The sequence below is a fragment of the Branchiostoma lanceolatum genome, chromosome 4 (assembly GCF_035083965.1).
Source record: "Branchiostoma lanceolatum isolate klBraLanc5 chromosome 4, klBraLanc5.hap2, whole genome shotgun sequence".
Lineage (NCBI taxonomy): Eukaryota > Metazoa > Chordata > Leptocardii > Amphioxiformes > Branchiostomatidae > Branchiostoma > Branchiostoma lanceolatum.
Window position 1 is genome coordinate 17,700,095 of NC_089725.1, and position 23,906 is coordinate 17,724,000.

General features: G+C 39.8%; 1 protein-coding gene across 2 annotated transcripts; it reads left to right on the top strand.

The window, feature by feature from the left end:
• Positions 1-750: 750 nt before the first annotated feature.
• Positions 751-17,113, top strand: LOC136433017 (hypoxia up-regulated protein 1-like). 2 transcript variants are annotated; one of them, XM_066424767.1, is made up of 29 exons: positions 751-888; positions 1,696-1,843; positions 2,635-2,696; positions 3,138-3,169; positions 3,535-3,613; positions 3,976-4,105; positions 4,405-4,429; positions 4,749-4,825; positions 5,168-5,296; positions 9,514-9,566; positions 9,708-9,759; positions 10,005-10,077; positions 10,306-10,492; positions 10,796-10,930; positions 11,227-11,309; positions 11,515-11,561; positions 11,763-11,848; positions 12,039-12,226; positions 12,416-12,563; positions 12,748-12,820; positions 13,195-13,313; positions 13,580-13,711; positions 13,980-14,230; positions 14,376-14,589; positions 14,708-14,920; positions 15,249-15,537; positions 15,727-15,783; positions 15,926-16,084; positions 16,216-17,113. In XM_066424767.1, the coding sequence occupies exons 2-29, from the start codon at positions 1,753-1,755 to the stop codon at positions 16,278-16,280; spliced, it is 3,249 nt and encodes a 1,082-aa protein (XP_066280864.1). In that variant the 5' UTR covers positions 751-888; positions 1,696-1,752; the 3' UTR covers positions 16,281-17,113. The 2 variants fall into 2 exon arrangements, with proteins under 2 accessions (XP_066280864.1, XP_066280865.1); XM_066424768.1 differs by lacking the exon at positions 15,926-16,084.
• Positions 17,114-23,906: the final 6,793 nt, after the last annotated feature.

A 23,906-nucleotide genomic window follows, 5' to 3' on the forward strand; every position in this document is an offset into this window, starting at 1 on the left:
CATCTCAACAGTATGAGTCAGACTGGGTCAATGCAGCTGTCAATGTCGCCCTGAGTTTCTCCTTCAGATCGCAACGAATGCTCAAAATCGATACGTTTCCTACCAAAGCCTCAACTTTGCTCAGCTGCATTCATTAGAGTCGGTTCTCCGAGTGACAGAAGACAGAGATCGAGGGATATGGCGATGGCAAAACGGGTCAACTTTGCTATGTAACGTTACATAAAACTTATTTTTTCTGCAACTTTTTTCTATCAAGCCCCATTTCCTGATTATACTTGGATTATACGAAAGTCATCACAGTTGGAATTTAAAAAAAGCACGATTTCAAAATCCATTTCGATTTGAATATCTATAACTCCATCTTACATATTGCTATGATCATAAGCGAATAAAGGCATCCTGTTTGAGTCGCCTCGGCTATGCGGAGCTGTACATCTGCTTGGAGATCACTTTTTTTAAGCATGTTCATGAACCGCTTCATGCTCCAAGCTATAAACAGGTGGAAAGGCTATGACGTTAACTGATTGTTTGGCTGCAATGCTGACAGCTCCCAATCCACTGACTCCAATCTGGGATGGGTGACTGTCAGAGAAGTCGTTACCATCTTCCACCCCAACATCTGCTTGGAGTACGGATTCTCTTTTTTTCGCTCCTGGTGACCCCTGCATATGTATTGGCCAATCAAATGCTGTCTTCGTGCGTGTCAATTTATGGGTTCACCGTCGACCAATCAGCGCTCGCCACATTCGTCAGCAAATCACTTCCGCGTTTTCTGGAAGACGAAAGCCGCATGTGCCGGTATTGTACCACGTAGTGTTTTCAAAAACCGACAGCCAGACCCAAGAGTTACGTGTACAATCAAACCCCTCACATCGATACAGAATTGAGGTAAGTAAAACTGGTACTCTCCATCACTTATCATATGCAAGAAAACCGTTGTTTTGAGTTATGAAAATATCATGAAAGTAATAAAATTTGTGGGTCGGCCGCAAGCTTCAGGTTGCCGGTTGCAGATACCGGTAAAATATGGAAGGCAGGTTTGCATCACTAATTTTCTGTTATCATAAGAAGTTACAATGACGTGGCAGATATCGTCCATGACAGACATTGCTGAATATATAAAAGAAGTCATGAAACAGATATTTCTTGTACATGTTAATGGCTGAATTGAAATTACCAGCTGTGAGGATTATGGGGGAGGGGGGCACCTAGGTCAGGTACACGTCAGATGTTCCGACATCATCATATAGGCACACGTGAGGTATCTAGACTTTCACGTTATAGACAAATTAGCCATCTTTTAAACAACTGCTATTGGGACGTGGATGAAGGAAATTATTGGACAAAGGTTTTCTAAACAGTCAGCAACATGCCTTTTTTGTCCATTACATGATTTAGCCAGGTGTGGGGGCTATTGTGCCAACATTTGTAAACTGCAATAATTGTCAATATCACCAACTGTATAACCTGTCATCTATGTGGTCTATGTTCTTCAATGGCTTTATATATTCATGCTCACATGAGACCTTTAAGATTTGTCATTATGCAAAAATGTTACGTTTTGAAGAAATGTTCCCATTGTTCTATTCTTTACATTATTTCCCCTAGTGATGTACCATATTGCATGAATGTTTTAATTGAAGCTACATTTTTTATACAATATTGTCAACATTTCAAATCTTTGTCCTGTTACAGGTATCATTACCATACCCATTGACCCTTCGGACATCTACTGCTACAGTCTGAGCAGACATGGCAGGGAGAGTGCCAGGGCAAACCTGCAGTAATGTTGGACTGTGTGGAGCAGTTCTGCTACTGTTGGCTCTGTTTGTGGTGCAGTCAGGTGAGTGAGATGTGCAGAACTGATTAGTCTTTTCTCACTTCCTTGACAATATGATCTACATCTATGCAGTTCTCAGGAAAACCTCTTGCAGGGCACAATGCTTAGGGGAGTGAGATCTTAATGATGTTCTCATTCTTCAGAATCTATTCTTTGTGATACTGGAATGATGTGATATTACTGGTAGCTGCCCAAAATGGTGATGGAGCATCCATTTGATAACCCAAAATAAAGATATTTGTGGAGACCTGATGCAATGAACCTGTGTAACTAGTAACTACACAACGCACTTGAGAGAGTGTAAAGGGACATAACATTATATATTTCATCTTCCATATTGCCATTATAATGTCCCAATTCCCAAATCATTCAGTTATGGTTCTTTTTCCTGTGGTTTTTTTGTTTTATTTTAAGGTTTGCTTCTTATTCAACATCACTATAAGTATAACAACCTTTTGTATAGATGTTGAGAGAAGAAGTATGTAAAGTCTAGATGTAGATAGTGCATCATGTAGCCTTTTTATTATCCTCTTGGTATCAAACTTGATGCATTGTCATTTTCATTGTCGATAAACTTCCTTGTCATCATCTATCATATGGGAAGTTACAAATCCATACATCCTAATCAAGCTATCTGCATATATCCTACTGGTTTATTATACATGTAGATGTGTGATTATTAGTGTGACTGTCCTGCAGAGGACCCCTGTTGACTTACTTGACCCCAATTGGAGGTTTCTAAATTCCTCTGACAAGTCTTGTTCATCTCCTGTCTTGTCTTGTTCTGTTGACAGGTGGAGTTGCAGTGATGTCTGTAGACCTGGGCAGTGAGTGGATGAAGGTTGCAATAGTCAAGGTAAGATATGCTTTCTCTTGCTGTTGATAAAGAGATTTGTTTTTATGTCATATTTTCATCTCAGTATTATGTGAAACTGTTCTTAAGTTAACTGGAACAGGCATGTCTAATATTATGTTAAAAATCTCCCATTACAAGAGGAACAAGAAGTACTTTTAATAGGTTGCCAACTGCAGGGTTGAATGCATATATACCAGTGACTAGGAAAATGTTAAGACAATACTGATCTCTGTCAATTCATCATAGTTTTCTCAACTGTTTTTTTTTTACATGATGTATTATCAAATTATCATATTGCCATTGTGTTGAGGAAGCCAACTTTGCCAAAGAATGTTACATACCTGACCTGACAGCATGCCTTGATTATTAGTTTATGTACCATCACTCATCAGCACCAATACTGTTTCTTAACCCTGCCCTGTGTTCATGTTACAATAACAGCCTGGTGTTCCTATGGAGATTGCACTGAACACGTGAGTACAGCATTACCAGTATTGGTAGCAAATTGAATACAGCAATCAAAATACATGTATTGTTTTGAAGAATTGTTTGGATCAAAGTTATATTGCAAGCCTTACTGTTACACATGCACAGTCTTTTGATAGAAATTATGATCATTATATTTTTGGCTTAAAGGTATCACAATCTGGTTTTCTTGAGAAACTCGTCTTCCACGGTTAGAAAAGTAGATGTTATTTGTGGCAAAACTTAATTGGCTGATTTACAACAAAACTTGATTGGCTGTTGAATATGCAGTTTACCCAATAATCAACTCTATTGCAATAGGAGTGGCATGTCTTCTATCATGGCTAACACTGTGCTTTTTTTTATTTCACAGGGAGTCAAAGAGGAAAACCTCAGTGGTGGTTTCAATCAGAAATGGAGAAAGAGAGTTTGAAAATGATGCATTGAACGTTGTAAGTACTCAATCTGCCTCTGCTGAATGCACTGTACAAACAGTGGTGTCAAGCATGCATGTCTCAAGACTTCTACTAAAGTGTAGTTAGCATGATTTTTAATGTACATTCCTGGTTGTCAAATTGTTTGTTATAATGTCATTTACTGTTGAAGTGGAGACTAATAAATAGATTTTACAGGATACCTTGAATAATATGTGTGATGAGGATGACAGGTAAAACAAATCCATGTAACCCATCTAGCTGGATGCCATTCATAAGAAAAAAATTACCTGGTCCTAATGCTATGTTCCAGCCACCTGTCAGCAAGTAAATTTCTTGCAGTAGCCCTATTATAAGGCATTTCATTGTCTATTCTCTAGGCTGTGAAGTATCCAAAGCAGGCCTATCGGTACGTACATCACGTGTTGGGTCAGAAGTATGACAGCCCCCAGGTGGCCAGGTTCCAGGAGCAGTTTCCACATTATGAACTGGTCAAAGATGAGGAGAGAGGTTGGTGGCATCAGCTTCCTAATCATTGTTTGAAAAATATTCTGATGATAATACTCATTATATTCTTAGTTTTGAGACTCTCCCTCCCACAACAGACAAGGTTTTCTCCAATTTCTCAAAATATGGTTGTCTTCATTGCACTTGCCATGGTTCCAAGGGGTTAGATTTTGCCAATCATATCTTCCATACTAGGTTCACATCATAGATGTGTCATTACATTATAATTACTGTGTCCATCAGATACTAATTCAGTAAAGCATCTCTGTATTATCTGATGACACTGTTTTCTCTTTTTTCAGGAACAGTCCTGTTCAAGCATGATGAGTATGTAGGGTTTTCTTGATCACGAAAATTTTTAGCTATTGTTTCACAGGTGAATGTGTTCAGTTTTCTATTTATCAATGTCATCTACATTAGACTATCCCATGATTGATTGTCTTCTATCATCTAGTAATCCCGCCAATTGTAAGCTCCTCGCAGTTCAGCCCTGTGAAGAGAGAGTAGTCGGCCCATCCAATAACAATAACAATTATCAATGGTCAGCCCACGGTACAAAAATACAATGAATCTTATTAGAGATAAAGAAAGTTGATTGTGTTCAACTGTTTTGAGTTCATTTCTCTCCCTTTGTCTTAATTTATAGGGATACCCTGTTCTCACCAGAGGAGGTGCTTGGCATGGTACTGAACAGGTCAAGAGAGATTGCAGAACATTTTGCAGGTTAGTGTTACTTACTCAGTTACTGCTGTTATCTTACATCAAAGCTACTGTAATGGTATGGCCATTCAAAGATAAATTGCCTGAAAGTGTGAATATTAGGAAACACAACCTAGTTTTCTCAAACCATCAGAAATGACTCATGTGTATATTGATTCTACACAATCAAATCAAAATCACACAAATGCAATAATCCAGTGGTATGTATTCAAGTACAATTTCATTCTTCAAAATCGCACACTGTCTTGAAAATAGTAAATCAGAAATTCAAGCCATACATGTTTCTGAGAAGTGTTTTGGTTTTTGTTTCCTTTATCTAAAGTTGCCTACAATGTCGTATTACAGAGGAGCCGATCCGCCATATCGTGATCACCGTCCCAGCATATTTCAACCAGGCAGAAAGGCGTGCTGTGATGCGAGCAGCTGAACTGGTGGACCTGACTGTTCTACAACTCATCAATGATAACTCAGCAGGTAAACAATTGGAATCAGATAAAATAAGAGTGCTTTCCCCTACTAGTATGTCTGAGAAATGTACATGTTGTCAATCTATTTTCGATCCAAGAAGATTGCCAGCACTCCTTATTTGGCTTCAACTGAAATCGCTCAATTTCATGACCTGGGAAATTTTATTACCTCCATGAAAATAGAGTTATTGTTTTTAAACAAAGCAACATGTTGTTGATAAGGAATTCTTAACAGAAATTCTGTCCATTTGTATCCCTGCCAATTATCAACATATTATTAATGGTATATATATATGACTGGTAGTTGAGGGAATACACAATACATTGATACATTTTTTTTATTTTGTAGGTAATAATGATGATAATAATAATGGGTTTTTATTAGGTCTGGCTAAATCAATTCCTTTACAACAAACTTTTCATAGATAAATCAATCAAAATGATTCAATAAAAGATGATAATGATCAAACTAAATACTGTAGTACATATTGATACAGAATGATTGATCCCCTCAAATTTACATTAATCCAGACTCCAATAACACAATGATCAAACCCAGTTCTACTAGATCTGTCCTTAGTCACTGACAAAAGATAGCGGATGCTATCTGAAACGTCGGACTGTTTCAAAATTTCATCCAGTTGCTTGAGTAACTATTTTTGGCGTATCTTATTACCTGGATGTCTAACCTTCATCAACGTATTAAACAATGATCAAAGTCACTTTATATATAACATTGATGCCAGCAATCAAAAGCAGGTCGACATAACGGTTCATAAAACGGAAACACTCTAGATCTTCAAGCATTGTCCTGAAATATATCTTAGTTCACGCCAGGGTCAAAATAGAGTGTTTCGAGAAGTGTTCTTTGCAGTTCCTCTCGACGATGGGTCCACCATGTGTACCCACTAACTAACACTACTCCCAGTATTACCAAGGTCACGCCCACCACTTCCAGGGAATTTGGTACTTCCTGCATAAAGAAGTAGTCCAACAGCAGAGAGATGGGGATGACAAACATGCGAAGTGCTGTTGAGATGTATGCTTTTTCCACTTTCAATGCAGAAAAGAGGGTGAAGATAGCAAGGAACTTGCTTATACCCAGTCCTACCACGTATAATGCTGTCTGTGACGGCATTTCCCAGACCGGAGTTTCTACTGTGTAGGTTACCACAAGTAATGCCACTGTCCCAAACAAATATTGATGCAGCAAAGAAGTGGTTATTGGGACCCCTAGTGTGCCTTTAAGGTACCGCATGATAACCATGTCAGGTGCATTGGCCAATGAAGCAAGCACTGGAATGATGATTGACAACACCAGTAGCTTGTTGGACATAGCACCTATATGTGTCATCTCAACTGCCAGTAGAGCAACACCTGTCACGCTCAAGAGAATTGAACAAATGTCTAAAATACCCAGAGATTCATTTAAGAACAGAATTCCTATACCGGCAACAAAGAAAGGCATTGAACCTTGAATGATACCAAATGCGAGGCCAGGAACAGTGTAGGCAAAAGACAGAAAGTTCACAATATCAGCGACGTTTCCAACAATCACAAATAGGAACAACATGATATTCTGGTGTCTGTTTTCACCCGTTAACCTTGGCCGGCAGAATGCTACAATAGGGACAAGTATAAGAAGCTCTGTCAATCGCATTAAGAACAGAATCTGAAAACTCGGTATGCCGTCCTTGCTTGCCAATGCTATGAATTCTGCACAGAAAGAAAGGGAAATGGCCGAAACCAGGGATAGCAAAATGCCTTTTGCTGCATTGAGTGAAGCGATTACTCTTGTCCTTGCACTGTTTTTGCCTCCATCAGGGTTGTTCCTGAGTGCCATTTTTCAGCAGCCCTGCTTCTGTGCTTCCTTGTGGTTTTGACCATGTGTTAACTGTACCGCAACAGTATTTTGTCTATAACAAAAGCTGTTGCATATACTGTCACTGTAATTACCTTATCCAGCTGCAATAACATCAGTGTGATGTTATGTCTTAAGTTGCATTTAAATGTGTTGACTGACTAGAACGTTAGCAGCACATGGTTATTAATGTAACCATCTCTGCCTGACAAGTGTGACGTAGTTGCGTTGATTCAATATGTCTCTCCCTCTCTCTCTGGCTTTGGACTTCCCTGAAAAGGGCCTGGTACTAACTCAGCCCTTTTGATGTGCATGTCCTTATATGGACCTCTTTGGTAAAACTCCAGAGTGGATTGGACTGTGTTCTGTAAAAACAAAAGAAATCTTTTTTAGAATTCAAAATCTTTCAGCCTTTGGGATATGTAATGTTTAAATGCAATCCTCCTGACAATCTATACCTATCTGATCAATATGCTATTACAAGCCGTGAACCCATATCTCAGCAATCTGTACAAAAGTCTTTGATTTCATTCTTTTATTCATTATAGTTGCATTTAGTATTCAAGGTGTTTAAAAAGATGAAGACCTTTCATAAGAAGCTCTAAAATATGTCCAGGTGTATAATCTCAATACAACCGGCCCACTTTCCAAGCGGCCCCCACTATCTGCTTGCCTTGAGGCGGCGACTATTTTATCCTTGATGCTCATTAAAGTTTACCAGCCTAGCACAGTGTCTGTCATTCCTTCAGGAGCGTGCAGATAATTGTGACTCTTTGTTTGGGACCCCAGGGATCAATCTGAGTAATTGGCTGCATCTTGTCTCCAGTTCTGAAGATAAAAAATGTTCACTTGGCTTCAGTCCGACTGTAGGAGCCGGGGGCAGGTCGCATTAGACCACTAGTCCGTGAAAACAGCCGGCTACCAGTTCTAGGACTGTCCCTGCTCAAAGAAGAACTATGCCATGCTCACCTGAGCGAGCCATTGTCTAGCAAGTCGGCAAGACTATTTGTGATGAATAGATTGTAAAACAAGTTTATCGTGTCTTTACCTTATGTGAGCTTAGAAGACAAAGAACAGCCAAGGCCTGGTCACATACCAGAGTTATCCAGGATCTCCTAGGTCAATCTATAGCGATAAAAACATCCAGTAAAACAGTACTGGTGCCATCTATTGCATAAAGCAACTATTACCAGACTTACCTGCCATCGTCATTCGAGTAAATCCAACTTCCACGGATTGTCACTGTTTTTATGTTTACCTCGTCACATCCATTGAGCTAAATGAATACATAGACAGCTTTAATGTCTAGAAAGAGACAAAACAATTTGTCCTTCTGGTGTATGTTTACCGGGACACTGCTTTTTATCTTTCAATCAAGAATATACACCAGTAGGGGTGGATACCGGTTCGCTGGACCTGATTAAGACCTGTATAACATCCAAGAACTGAGTCCAAAAAACCTGAAAGCCAAAAACCTGAGTCCAAAAAAACCTAAATCTGGACTTGGACCTTATCAAGCCAAACCGGTATCCACCCCTATACACCAGTGAAAATCACATAACACTGTCCATTCAGTCAAATCGTTAAGCCAACCCTGCACCTCGAACTCTACAATTATTGTCTATTACTATCAACAATCATTTCAAGCTTGTAGGTTCTCTGTCAAAACAAACAAATTCAGTCATACGTTTTGATACCCTTTGAGCATATTGGAAAAGCAGATACATAAAAAAAAAACATTCAGTGAGAGCAAACTTCTGTACTGCATATTTGCATAAGAGAGTGAAGAGGCTTAGCAGCTATAATAGGTTTACAGGCTACAGTTGACATGGAGCACAAAAACAATAGTTTTGGGTATCTTAAAGTTGGTAAATTACCATAATCATAGATCATGTACAGAGTGACAAAAGAACTAAAAGTAAAAAAGCATGTCAGTAAATACGTTCCCACCTGTGTGTATTGAGATGTTGAAGACAGTCTAAGAGTTGTAGAGACCTTGCGTTTCTTATCCCCTCAAGAATGTCACCGAACCAGTGTATCTGCTTGTAGCCAGGGATATGAATGAGCCCTTTAAGACTAGGTCAAGTAAGAAGCCAGAGACTGGCATTTTCACAGTAACTGTACGCATGTTTTGCATTTAAGTATTAATCTGCTACCTAAAATTATTCATAATTAGAATAGATCATGCTAATTACAATGATAGACAAGATAGAAGAAATTTACAAAAGGTCTAGATATCTCACGGATGTACTGTATGAGGTATTCCAACTCTTGTTTGTTATAGCCTATTTGACATTGTTGTTGCATTTACATGTTCAGTTCAGGTTGACATAATTCATTCACTGCTTTCATTACTTTCCCAGTGGCACTGCACTATGGCGTGTTCAGAAGAAAAGAGTTCAATGCTACCATGCAGGTGAGTATTTGTACACTTCTGTGATTTTCGTTATTGTTTGCCTTCTGTTTACAGTTATGATTAATATTCATGCCTATTTTATCTAGTAGTAATATTATTGAATTTCTGAAAATACTAAATGTTGTTCCAACTCTGTTTTAGCACATCATGTTCTATGACATGGGTGCCACTGGAACTACAGCTACGATAGTTGGTAAGTTGACTGTTACATCCAATTGTCAAATATATTCAGTATGATGTTTGGTACCTGGTTCCTACATGTATCTATTGATGCCCATGCAAATTTGACAGTAAGAAGAAGATTTGACATTGGTTGTCTCAGGTGTTTTACAGAATTAACTGTACTCATAAAAAGGCTGCCCTGCTTATCAGAAGTATATACATGTATGCTGTTTCTGACATACAACAGAAGTTATGATAAATGTCTGTTTTTCACAGGCTACCAAGTGGTCAAGACCAAGGAGAAAGGCATCACAGACACACACCCTCAACTGGTTATCAAGGGAGTCGGGTAAGTTTACTGTTAGAGAAAAATCATATTGTTTGTTGATCAGCACAATGTATTGGCTTTTATGTAGAATTTTGTCAGCAATTCTATTGCTAACTGCACTAACATGGCAATGCATACATGCTATGACAATATCTGTTGGAGACATATTCCTTTCTCTGTTGTTCCCTAGAATTGTTGAAAATACTGTTTGTGTAATAGATATGAATAAAAAATGCTTTCTTCTCACAGCCATGACCGCTACCTCGGTGGCCTTGAAATGGAGTTACGTCTGCGAGACCATCTGGCAGATGTGTTCTCTAAAGAGAAGAAGGCTAGTGTTGATGTGAGGAAGTCTCCACGAGCAATGGCCAAGCTACTGAAGGAAGCCAAACGGGTCAAGAAAGTTCTCAGTGCAAACTCAGATCATCAGGCCCAGGTCAGTCATCCTAGCTATTGTAAATGCATTTAAGTTTGTGTGGATTTAATTTCGCGGTAGGGAGAAAATGGAGTGTTTGCGGTGGTTTTAAGTTTGCATTTTAGACAATAGAAGACAAGGAGGTAGGAGGGCAAAAAATGTTGCAGCGGTTGCGAAGAGCTTGCCGCGAAAACCACAAACATTAAACCACCACGAACATTTCTGTATTTACAGTGTATCTCCATGTTTGTCACCATTGTTATCATACTTTTTTGACAGTTTCTTGAATGGACGGTGTTGTATTAAAGTTGTTATCACTTTCAGATTGAAGGGGTACATGAAGACATTGACTTCAGGACAAAGGTGACCAGAGCTGAACTGGAAGAGATGTGTGCTGATCTGTTTGACCGTGTGGCTGGACCTGTGAAAATGGCCCTGAAGTCTGCAGACATGACAATGGTCAGTGATTGCCATTTTTTAAGAACATCTAGAATATATGGGGTGTTAAGATGATTGTTTGTTTGTTTGTTCGTTTTTGCCTTTATTTACACTCGAAATTGCTCTCTTTGGCCATTGGGTGTTTTGGTATTCTGATTGTGGGTAATATTTTCATGCACACCTTTTGTGAAGAAAAAAAATCATGTTCAAACTGTGCATTGTTAGTGCAAAAAAGGTGGATGAATGAGCTTGAATGGTTTTGAGGGTGGGAAGCCTTCAAAGAAAAAATTTATTGACTGCTTCTGTTCCCATTGCAGGGTGAGATAGATCAGGTGATCATATTTGGAGGAGGCACTCGTGTTCCCAAAGTGCAAGAGGCACTTCTGAAGGCTGTCAAAAAGTAAGTGAAGCTAACAAAACTACTGGTTCATACCAGTTTATAAGGTCAATCATAAAGAAGGGAAGCTCATATGATAAATAGATATAAAGGCAGAGTTAGAAATTAACATTTTATGTCCTTTGAGTAACTCTCTATGAATAACTGCTGAATGAAAAGTTCAGAAATGAACCCATGGATAAAACCATGTCTATCTGGTTTGTTTCAGATCTGACCTCGGCAAGAGTGTGAATGCTGATGAGGCAGCAGCTATGGGTAAGGCATGACTATTATAATGTCACTTTCCTCTGCAGTTATTTGCAAACAATGTGTGTACAAACCATCAACTCATGTGCTAGTGCAAAAAAAAACTTCAATAGTGAATGTACTACAATGTGTTTTTAGTGAATGTATAGTTTTAAACCTTGAAAAGGATTTATTTCAAAATGTTAATCTGCTTTTCATTGCCAAATACAGGTGCTGTTTATCAAGCGGCTTACCTCAGCAAAGCCTACAGAGTTAAGAAGTTTGTCATCAAGGATGCAGCACTTTATCCAATTGAGGTAAATACTTGTTATCATCATTTCCAATGTAACACTGTGTCTAATGTGTCTAATCACAATGTTAAAGATACAAACATATGTTCATTCTGACTAGTTAGAAGCTTCAGTTTTATGAGGGTATTGTGTGTTCATTATATGTCATGTACCTGTATAGCATTTCACATCTCCCCCTCTCTTCCTTTTGCTTAAGGTGGATTTCTCTCGTCCAATCAAAAACGAGGATGGCAGTGAAGGGGTCAAAGTTGTGCGCAGGACACTGTTCAACAGGATGAACCCATTCCCACAGAAGAAGGTCATGACCTTCAACAAACACACAACTGACTTTGAGTTCCATGTCAACTACGGTGACCTCAGCTTCTTACCTGAGGAAGAGATCAAGTATGTACACGTACCATTTGGTTGTGCAATTCTGTGGACAAAACTATCAAAGATTTCAACAAAATTATAGGGTTTCTCAAGCAGTAACTATCATTTCGAAATAGGTGATGTACATGTATGAAAAGCACAGTTGTAAAGAGGAATGCACTATCTTCAATAACATATATTGTTGTTGTTTTCTCTTAATAGAGCCTTTCCATCTATGAACCTGACAACCATTCAGTTGGCTGGGGTTGGAGCGGCACTAGAAAAGCATGCAGAAGAACCAAACACAGAGTTCAAAGGTGTGAAGGCACACTTCCGGATGGATGAAAGCGGTATCCTTAGCTTAGACAAGGTGAGTTTCCTTTGAAATGCCTTTGAAAATGGCTGCTTGTGTTGCAAACTCCGACTGGTATTAGAGCAAACTTGATATGATGTCATCAGTAAATTACTGCAAGTTACAAACTTTAGGGTGACTGTCACTACTGTTACATGTCCAGATATTGTTATAATATCCTGTAATATGACTGTGTGTTCAGGTGGAGAGTGTCTTTGAAAAGCAAGTAGAGGGAGCTGAGGGAAGTGAGGATGGAGAGGAGTCCACTCTGGCTAGTAAGTACATGGTCATCAGTTCACATATCAGTGGTGTTATTTAGATGTCATTTTGCTGAGATATATTGGAAGACCAGCATCTAGCATCTAGTTTTTGGTCTTTCATATACGACACACAGTACACTTGTACACATCATCTGGGGGTTTGACGTGCTTGCACATGGCTGGGGGAGCAAGGTATCAATAATGTCAACACTCTCAAGACGGGCATTTTGTAAGCACGTCAAACCCCCAGATGATGGGGGATAGAAGACGTTAAACTGGATAGTGAGTGAGAGTGCTGATGCTTGCATCATGTGAGAACTACAACCTACACCTTCCTTACATGTGTTCTTCAAGATCAAGGGCTAAATGTCAGGCTTTTCAACTTGCAGAGTTGGGTAGTACCATCAGTAACTTCTTCACTGGTGGGTCTGAGCAGAAGGAAGATGGGGAAGTCGGTACAGGGGAGGAGACAGATGGGCAGGAGGCAGCTGAAGGAACCCCTGATCAGGTTTGCCTCCAGATGAATGAAATATTTATGGATATATTCAACACAGTTCCATTTGGTATGTTATTCCATTCGGTATGTAAAGCATTAAGTACCAGTTGCAGCATCTTTGCTCATGTGTTACATGTTCAATAGCCTGGGTGCCATTGATTTCTATCAGAGCTCCTACACTCGCTACTCTGAATTTTTCAGGGTAGCGAGTGTAGTAATCGGATGGAACCCTGGCTACATGTTCAAAGCTGTACTTAAATCATTGCATCAATTAACAGCCTCCAGAGAAGGAAACAGAGGAGAAGCCTGAAGAGAAAACAGAGGAAAGCTCTCCAGGAGAGGACAAGACTGATGACAAAGAGGAGAACCCACAAGAACCCTCAAGTGAGGAGGAGCAAAAGCCTGAAAAGGTAACGAACTGTCATGTGGACTTTTTTAAATAACTTTGCTTTATTGGCCATGGTTTCCAATGCATAATTTTGACGCATTCCATACCATTGTTGAATGTGATTGATTTAAACCTTTTTTATTATCAAAAATTTAGTTTTGTGCATGAAACATCTTTGAAAGGGGCCACTGAACATATGATCATGATAGTGGAAATAGCTTGACTTACCTGAAAATGATTGACTTACCTGATTGAACCAAAAAATCTTTCCATTAACTTTTCAAACGCAGAACTCGTCAGATTCAGATTCTGAGAAGTCATCGGAAGAATCTTCACAAGACAGTAGTAAAGATGAAGAGAAGAAAGAGACACAACCCAAGAATGAGACAGAGGAAGGAGATGCAGCCAAAAATGCCACCAAGAAAGAGCCAGAGAAGAAGGTAGCCAAGGCGTCTACAGTTAAAGAAGATATTGGAGTGACAACAAATGTCCTTGACTTGGAAGATCCATCAACAGCAAGTTTAGAAGTCTCTGTTCAGAAGTAAGATCTATATTTCTGTTTCTTTTTTCAAAAGGTATTGTCTACTACTCTTCACTCTTAGCTGCTTTTTCAAAATGAGGGACATGTTTTAGGTTTTTAGGTTTATTCTAGTCACTGATTTTCCTTTACAAATTTGTCTTTTCAGACTGAAGGTCCTCATGGAAAGAGACCTTGAAAGAGCCCTGAAGGCAAAGGCCCTGAACACCCTCGAGACCTACATTGTGGACATGCAGGACAAGCTGTACCAGGAGGAGTATGAAGCCTGTGCTGTAGAAGAAGACAGGGACCAAATGAGGGAGCGATTGAGTGAGATGTCTGATTGGCTGTACGAGGATGAAAGTGAAAGTGCAACACCTGCGGTAAGGCATAAACATGTACTCTAGATACATCATCTACATGTATGAACATAGTTGGTCATCTTCCACCACTACAGTTTACTTGTTCCTAACAGTTTTTACAATTTTGTGAATTTTCCAGGTGTTTAAGGAGAAACTACAAGAGCTGAAGAAGCTTTGCAAACCTGTCAATGACCGTGTGAAGGAAAACAGAAAACGGCCCAAAGCCCTAGCAGATTTGAAAGACACTCTCAATCACTCGACCGTCTTCCTGAAGACACTACTAAACTTCTCTGAAGAAGCCATCACACGAGTGGAAAAGGATACACTGGCAACTCTTATCAATGACACAAAAGTAAGCCTTCTGGATTATTTATCCTGACATGTAGCAGCAAGTACTACTTCTGCATTTGAACACAACTTTTACAACAACTTTGGAGTCCAAGTACCTCATGGAATTTGCTTCATATGAAAATTCCGAAGTATGATTTTTGATATGACTATGACTGCTCTGAGTGTGATAACAACATCAGTATTTTCCAATTTTACTTCTTTTGCACTTAACTGTACACGTATCATGGTCATTATTTTGTTTCATTCAGCAATTCATCCAGCTATTCTCAATGCCACTGATTCCTTTTGGTCACATTTACTTCTATGCTTGATTCTTATCATGTCAACAGGCCTGGAAGAGCAGCATGGTAAAACAGCAGAAGGGAAAGGCTTGTCATGAGGACGCTGTGTTCACCTCAAAAGAAGTGGAAGAAAAGGACAAGGATCTGCAGCGGGAAGTTGCTTACCTGCTGAACAAACTGAAGAACTACAGACCACCTACCAAGAAGCCAGAGAAATCTGCCAACAAAACTGCCAGTAATGAGACAGCAAATGGCAATAATACCAAGGAGGAAAACTTAAAGACAGAGAACGACACTGTCACATCAGAAGACACCATCAAAGATAAAGCAGGGGATGGTAAGCAACATCAATTAACTACATTGTCAAGCTTAGACCAAGGAGGTTATATAGACTATATAACCTCCTTGCTTGGACAAAGGAAGAGTACGGAAATGACATTATCTTGTCTACAACACCCCATAATGACAATGCTTCTAAAATTGCAAAATGTTTATTGGAAATATTTATCGTTGCCTGCCATTTCAGGAGATCCCACCAATGAACCTGTGGAGACGCAGGAAGCAGCACCTGATACTGAGACAGGTTAGTGCAGAACAGACGGCTTCCAAGAATTCTAAGAACCCCAAAAGATACTGTGCTAACTTTGTGGGAAACCACAGATATCACTATTGTGTCCTTCCATTCTTGCATATCTGAACTGTCAATTTTTGTTGATCTTTGTTAGATAAGCCATCTAATGAGGGTGAGGGTGATGGTGATGGTCCTGCCTCTGATAATGAGGATGGTGATGAAGGTGGGGAAACAGATGGTGGGGAAACAGAAGGTGGGGACAGACAAGGGGATGAGTCTGAAGAACTGCAACTAGAGGCTGCACCAACTGAATGTAGGCTTACTTCTGCTTTTACTTTCATTTAGTCTCTTCTTTGCACTATTGTACTAGAATGACTCTTTATTCTTTACATTAGACATACATTAGGAATTTCTGGTGACCTCTTTGTTTTCTTTTTTTTTCAGCTGAAGAAAAACAGCCAGAAGAGCCACACAGCAGACAAGAGAGTCAGTCAAACGATGAACTATAACAAATGTGTTAGAAATATTGTCACAGATGTAAATTATTTGTTTGTTTCAAAAGAGGATATTGGATGCTTGTAAGGAATCTCTTGTGTTACTCATAGGTGTCTCTTCTTTTATTATCTTTTCTAACTTCTTTCAAACTATTTTCATTCACCGTGATATTCCACACTTCAAATTAAATGTTTGCTTATCAGCATTGATAGAGATGTATTAAATATAAACTTTCTCCTTATTCTGAGAGTAATAGATTGCAAAGCTGCATTTGATATAGCAATGGTTTTCATATTTGTTCCCTGGTAAAAAAAGGAAAGATATTTGTAACATGGCACTACAAGTACAAATGAAATGGTTACAGCTAGGAAATGTGTAATGGGATATTTGGATTCATGCTTTGATAAATGTATTTTCTGATATCAATACTGTACTTTCCCTTTCTTCATTGTATTTAGAACCAAGAAGGCATACAGATGTGCCCCATAAGAGATTAGCATGTGTACAGTTCAGTTTAACTTGAGGTTCTTGAAAACATTTTGTGGACCAAGTCTCGTATGTTAGGTGGATACAATGTACATGTAGGAACCTCTCACTGTCCATTAAACCATTTCGGTTCCACTTCTCAAAAACATATTTTGCCAGTTTCTTTGCATGCTGATGTAAACTTTTATATTGCATGAAATATCAGGTTTGTTTTGAATGCCATACATTTGTGTAGATTTACATTATATATAGAGGCACTGGGGAGCTCCAATTTTATGTAACAATGGTAGACTGCTGGTTGGATGGCACTGATATAAACGTTGTCACATTTCATCCCCATCACAGGATGGTTCCAATCCCACTCAGTTCCACATCACAAACTATTTAACATATGCTTACCCCTCAGTTACCAGTACTTTTTGATGTACAGAGGTTTTTAATGTTTTCACCTCAAACCTGAAAAGTGGAAAGTATCTGTCACAATGATCATGATTTGTTTAACAATGGAGGTGTGGAAGGAAGTGAGGTTACGTCAAGAGTGAAGAGTGATGTATTGATTATTAATGGTGTATCATGTTATTTAAAAGGAATATTGTTCACAGAACCAACGGGCCATTGCAGGAGCTAGCATTCTGACCCCAAAACCACGGTTTCATACGTCGGTTTCATACGCGTATGAAGTTCATACGCGTATGAAACTGCCGTTGCGTACCAAATTGTGGGCGGCGCGGTGGGTGATATTAGTACGCGTCGCCACTTCGGCCGGCAGAATTTCGTACGCCTCCTCGGTGTGCAGTTTGTTACGCGGCGGGGAAAATTTCGTACGTCCGCTCAGCGGGCCGGCAAAATTTCGTACGTCCGCTCGGCGAGCAGTTTGTTACGCGGCCGGGAAAATTTCGTACGCCCGCTCGGCGGGCCGGCAAGATTTTGCACGTCCGTTCGGCGAGCAGTTTGTTACGCGGCCGGGAAAATTTCGTACGCCCGCTTGGTGCATGGCAAAATTTTGTACGGCGGGCCGGCAAAATTTTGTACGTCCGTTCGGTGAGCAGATTGTTACGCGGCCGGGATAATTTCGTACGTCCGCCCGGCGGGCCGGCAAAATTTTGTACGTCCGTTCGGCGAGCAGTTTATTTTGAGCCTGGGTAAACTTCGTACGACCGCGGAGCAATTTGCAACGCGTTTCGGTGAATTTCATACGTCAGGCGATTTTCGTTCTCGATGGCAAAATGACGGACAGTCGTGCTTGGCGGCGGACGGGCCGTATCCCGGCCGCGGGACAATTTGCAACGCGTTTCGGTGAATTTCATACGTCAGAAAATTTTCGTTATCGATGGCAAAATGACGGGCAGTCGTGCTTGGCGGCGGACGGGCCGGCCGGGACAATTTGCAACGCGTTTCGGTGAATTTCATACGTCAGAAAATTTTCGTTATCGATGGCAAAATGACGGGCAGTCGTGCTTGGCGGCGGACGGGCCGGCCGGGACAATTTGCAACGCGTTTCGGTGAATTTCATACGTCAGAAAATTTTCGTTCTCGATGGCAAAATGACGGACAGTTGTGCTTGGCGGCGGACGGGCCGGCCGTATCCCGGCCGTGGGACAATTTGCAACGCGTTTCGGTGAATTTCATACGTCAGGCAATTTTCGTACGCGATGGCAAAATGACGGACAATCGTGATTTGTTACGGCGGACTGGCCGGACCTATCCCGACCGCGAGGCAACAAGCAACCTGTTCGTTAAATTTCATACGCCAGACGATCTTCGTACGCGATGGCCAAAAAAAAAGGGATTTGATCAGATACAGCTTTACCTTTCTCTACATTCAGTAACCTATTAAACTATCTTTAACTGGGGATGCCATCTATACAGGTACGTGTTTTTTTCCACCTTTTCTGCCTCTTGTCTTGAAAAGGTTTGACATGTAAAGGAAGCTGATTTGTATGGCGACCGTCTTGATTCTCGTTTCTACTAATGAAGCGCTATCCTATCCTAAAGGAATTGATCCTACAAAGGATGTTTATTCTACTGACAAATTATGTAACTTTCTACTAAGCTCATTTTAGTCGTAACATCGAAAGAAAAAAATGGCACACAAATTCTAATCAGTTTACGGCGGTACGACTTAAGTCAGACCCCCCCCCCCCTCCAAAAAGATGGATATGGCGTCTTTGCCTAAACTGATGAATATGATAACCACGGAGGTTAAAATATTTTAACCTCCTTGTGATAACTTTCAAAGTAGAGATGTAATTCTGGCTACCATAGACGTAACTTATTTACCATCATTGGAAAGGCGGGCGGTGGAGAAATATGGCCAGTATAGCAGTTTATCGTGCGATTGAAAGTAACGAGGCTACTTTCCAAACAACATACGGCAACATTTGCTAAGACGCTGTTATATCAAACGTAACTACATTTATATATAACTATTGTATAAATAAAAATCTAAATGATAACGTAAAGGCTTTAACTCACGAGAATACCCGGGATGGTAAACACAGGGCTTTGATGACCTCTAGGCGCGATGATTTAGGAGAAGTCGGGGGTGACAACATCTTTACTAGCAGTCCAAGCTTGTTATGACAGCTTACCCACGCGGAAAACAATGGGAGCAATTACCTGGCCGAACAGCCGAAACCATTTCGTAATTGTGACAGGGTGTAGTAAAAACAAACTCTGAATACGATTACAAATTGCTGACTTGAGAAGGAAACCTGGCGTTTGAAAAAAAAAGTTCAGACTTTGGGAATGGTGTTTTAAAAGAAATGCATTTTATTTTCTTAAGGGCAAATCAGCGTGGCCAAGAAAAATATTCAGAGTAGTTCCGTCCGTCTTTTGTTCGTTGAAGGTAAAGCGCATTCCTTCAGCCCATGGGGGGGGGGGCTAAACTGTTGCAAGTATTGCATCAATATTTAATCCTTTGGGAAAGTTGAAAAAAGGAGGTGTCATAATTTCAGGAATGAACAAAAACTTGCCATAAGAATGCTAACCTGATCTGTCAACTGTCACCAAATGCATCTATACACCCCCACCCCTCAACCAGAGCCTTTGGATTGTTCCATTAGACTCCAAACAGCAGACTATTCCAATATACATATACAGCGGGGGTGCGATAAACCCCAAGATGGGGATAGTTCTTTTTTTCTTTTTCAAACTAATTCAACAAGTTATCTATTCCCAACAATAGCCACCCCTATCATAGCACCCCTATATTGCTCAGAGTTCAGGAAAAAATCCATCTACCAAGATAGGCACAGTCGCTAACTCTCGTAGACCTTTTCAATTGATAATGATAGATTAACTCTAGTAACGTTGTGTGTATGTGTGTGCGTGTGTATGGATCTGCTATGACATATGGTTTATCCTAAAACTACATTCGAATCTTTCGGTTTCTACTAACAAGCTTTTAGTATAAACAGTGATATATAAAGTATTTGACATACATTTAGCACTGTTTATCGAATGGCATTACTTACGTCCAACCTCTTCTGTGTACTGGGTTTCCTCCCTTCGTAACAAAACAAACCATGATCTAGAATACACATCTCTGTCTAACCATTTGCATTGACGCCAACGTCGCGTCCTCCAAGTGAACAAAGGCATTGTCTAAGTACAAACGTCGTGTCATACATTCTATTCTAACGGATAGGCATTTCCTTTATCAATTCATTGTTACCTTTTGTTATGTACATCGCACAAACAGAATGCCTAAAATGTGGTCGTCGGTTTGTGAAAGCCGCTCAATTTTTATCTAACTTCGTGATTATTTTGACTACGGGTATTTTTTCTTAGACACAGGATTTGATTTAATTTCATTGATTTCGTTTTGTATTCGACTCAGTGTTGCATACTATAAGTAATGTATACAATAAAGGTCTTCATTTATTTATTATTAGCACCTGGTAACGTACCTTTTGCCATGTGTAAGCATGCCGATTTCAATTGTTAGAAGAAGAGTTTCCCACGCCGTTTTGCTCAGACCTCTCCTCTATGAACTCCACGTTCTGACGAAGTTGTGTATGTTCTGCCCTGTGTTGCGTTTGTATCTAAACCGTTACCTTCTCCCAACTCAAGTTGTGGTCGGAATTATGGTTTTACTAACACAATTTACGTCAGGGCTTACCTTTCAATGATATATGTTTGACATCTGATAAGGAAACAACATGGATTTAACCAAGGAAGTTAAAAGAAAGGCATACACCGAAACTGATAATTCTGTACGAATAAAAAATATATTCCAACAATGACGTCTGCTAAAGCATGAATCAGACAGAAGCAGCCGGTAGTATCAATTGTCCCACTGTGACCAAGTAGATTAAAATAGACTTTTAACCGCCTTGGTTTTACATCATTACGTCAATTTTGTGTTACGAACTTACTCATCAATCCCTAGCGCAATATTTGACTTCTCAGTGGCTACTTTGAATCTATTACCAAAGCCCCCCTCTCACTGGACCCGCGGCACTCAACGAATGTCATCGACAAAAAACGAATCCTTTTAACCTTTGTGTTTTTGTTGTCTTTTGGGTCATGCTTTAACGTTTTGAATGATTCCATTATAAAGTCAAGAGTAACACAAATCCAGTTTAGGACGCTGCGACGCCGCCAGCGTGCCGCGGGTCCAGTGAGAAGGGCGCTTTATCATGCGGTTCAACAAGTACAAGATACAGAAACATGTAAGGTAAACAAGAACGGCAAAGGTGAGTCACTGATTAAGTTGCATCCGACGTCAACTACAGCAGTATCCACAGAAGAACACAGTTCATGGGGAGCAATACGCTTGCCACTAAAGCAACTGGATTTCTTGTGAATTTCAGTGTTGAGATTGGGTCCAATTTGAAATCTTTTTCACTGATTTTACTAACCCTTCATTGCGTATTTGTTGAAAGTTGTGTTGGAGCTGGTGGGTTGTATTTCTATCTTATAATTCTGATTTATAATATAATACCTAACACTTGTAATATGCTTTGAAAATGTGAACCCTAACACCACTGACCCAGTAAATCTTCACGGTTTCAATTCTTAGAAATGCAGCAAATAGAGTTCAAATTAACAAACTAATGTCTAATTAGCAAATTACTAGTACTCTTGAAAATTGGGGATAGTACACAGATGGTGTAATTGTTTCAGCCAAACTCTGGGGGAAATACTGTTTTTTTTTCTTCATTTGCCACCAAACATCGCGTCCCACAGTAAACAATGGCAGTATCTACAAGTGACATCAGGACTTACCTTTAAAGATTTTTCAATAATAGATCTATACGTTTGACATTTGAGGAAATAGCAAGAATTAAACGTTAGAAGAAATGTATACAACGAAACTAATAATTTTATACCGAGGAAAAGCTTGCAACAATGCCGTCTGCTAAGGCATGGATCAGATAGAAATGGTCGATAGTTTCTATTTTCCCACTTGAACAAAAAGCGTAAAAATATATTTTCAACCTCCTTGCTTTTACATCGTATGTCTTCCTCTTTCCATTTGGTGGAACGAACTTTCTCATCATTCCTTCCCAAGCGCAAATAATGAAATCTAAATGCATTCATTCTTCATTCCCTACATCATCTCTACATACTAGTATGACAAATCAAGTGTGCATGTGTTTTCTCCCAAACCAACTATAAAGAACGCCACAGCCGGTACATTATGCACGACTTATACATCGCATGTGTCCAATGAAAAATCTACAACCTCGAAAACGGGAGAATTTTCAAAACTAATACATCGTACCTGCAGCTGCCCACGTATCAAAAATCTATACGCCCAACAAATTTTGAATTTCCAAAACTATTTCTAGAACATCAAACCAGTCCGCGTATGAAAATCTGTCCAAATATCGTCTTAGCGGAAGGAATACACGCAGTTTGTTCACCGTAACCAACCTCCTTGCCGTAACATAGTCCGTAACACCCCGGGCAGGGCGGGGGGGAGGGGGGAGTGCTGCGTGTAAAGATCGTCTTTAGCGGAAGGAATACACGCAATCTGTTTACCGTAACATAGTCTGAACCCCGGGCAGAAAATAGTAGCCGCCGGGCGGGGGAATTTTTGCGTGCAAAGATCGTCAATAGCGGAAGGAATAAACGCAGTCTGTTTTACCGTAACCAAGGAGGTTTTGCCGTAACGTAGTCCGTAAAAGACCCGGGCAGAAAATAGTACCCGCCGGGCGGGGGAGTGCTGTGTGCAAAGATCGTCTTAGCATATGTCAAATGAAAAATCTACAAGCCCGTAAACGGGAGAATTCCCCAACTAATACATCGCACCTGTCCACGTATGAAAAATATATACGCCCAACAAATTTTGAATTTCCCAAACTAATAATACTAGAACATAACATCAGTCCGCGTATGAAAATCTGTAGAATCCAAAATATATCGCAAATGTTCACGCATACTTGGCAAGCTCCGGCAAAAATTACTTTCACGTCCAGTAAATGATCACGTATGAAATTTCATACGTCGCCCACAAAATTCGCACACATGAAATTTTATACGCGTCATTGCATCATTTCTTGAACGCATGGCTCTCCATACAGTTGTCATATGCGTCTATTAATTTTAAAAAGTTAACTTACGAAATGACGCCCAATAAATGATCACGTATGAAATTTCATACGTCGCCCGAAAAATCCGTACACATGAAAAATTCGTACACATGAAATTTTATACGCGTCATAGCATCATTTCTTGAACGTATGGCACTCCATACAGTTGTCATATGCGTCTATTAATTTTACAAAAGTTAACTTACGAAATGACGCCCAATAAATGATCACGTATAAAAAATTTCATACGTCGCCCACAACATCCGTACACATGAAATTTCATACGCGTCATAGCATCATTTCGTGAACGTATGGCACTCCATACAGTTGTCATATGTGTCTATAACTTACAAAATGACGTCCAGTAAATGATCACGTATGAAATTTCATACGTCGCCCACAAAATCCGTACACATGAAAAATCCGTACACATGATATTTTATACGCGTCAGAGCATCATTTCTTGAACGTATGGCACTCCATACAGTTGTCATATGCGTCTATTAATTTTACAAAAGTTAACTTACGAAATGACGCCCAATAAATGATCACGTATGAAATTTCATACGACGCCCACAAAATCCGTACACATGAAATTTTATACGCGTCATA

Excerpts from the sequence above, each read along its gene's own strand:
- LOC136433017 (XM_066424767.1), top strand. The coding sequence starts at position 1,753 with ATGGCAGGGAGAGTGCCAGGGCAAACCTGCAGTAATGTTGGACTGTGT. Across the intron at positions 9,567-9,707 it reads AGTTCAATGCTACCATGCAG|CACATCATGTTCTATGACAT; the intron begins GTGAGTATTTGT and ends ACTCTGTTTTAG. Across the intron at positions 11,310-11,514 it reads CTTCTGAAGGCTGTCAAAAA|ATCTGACCTCGGCAAGAGTG; the intron begins GTAAGTGAAGCT and ends GGTTTGTTTCAG.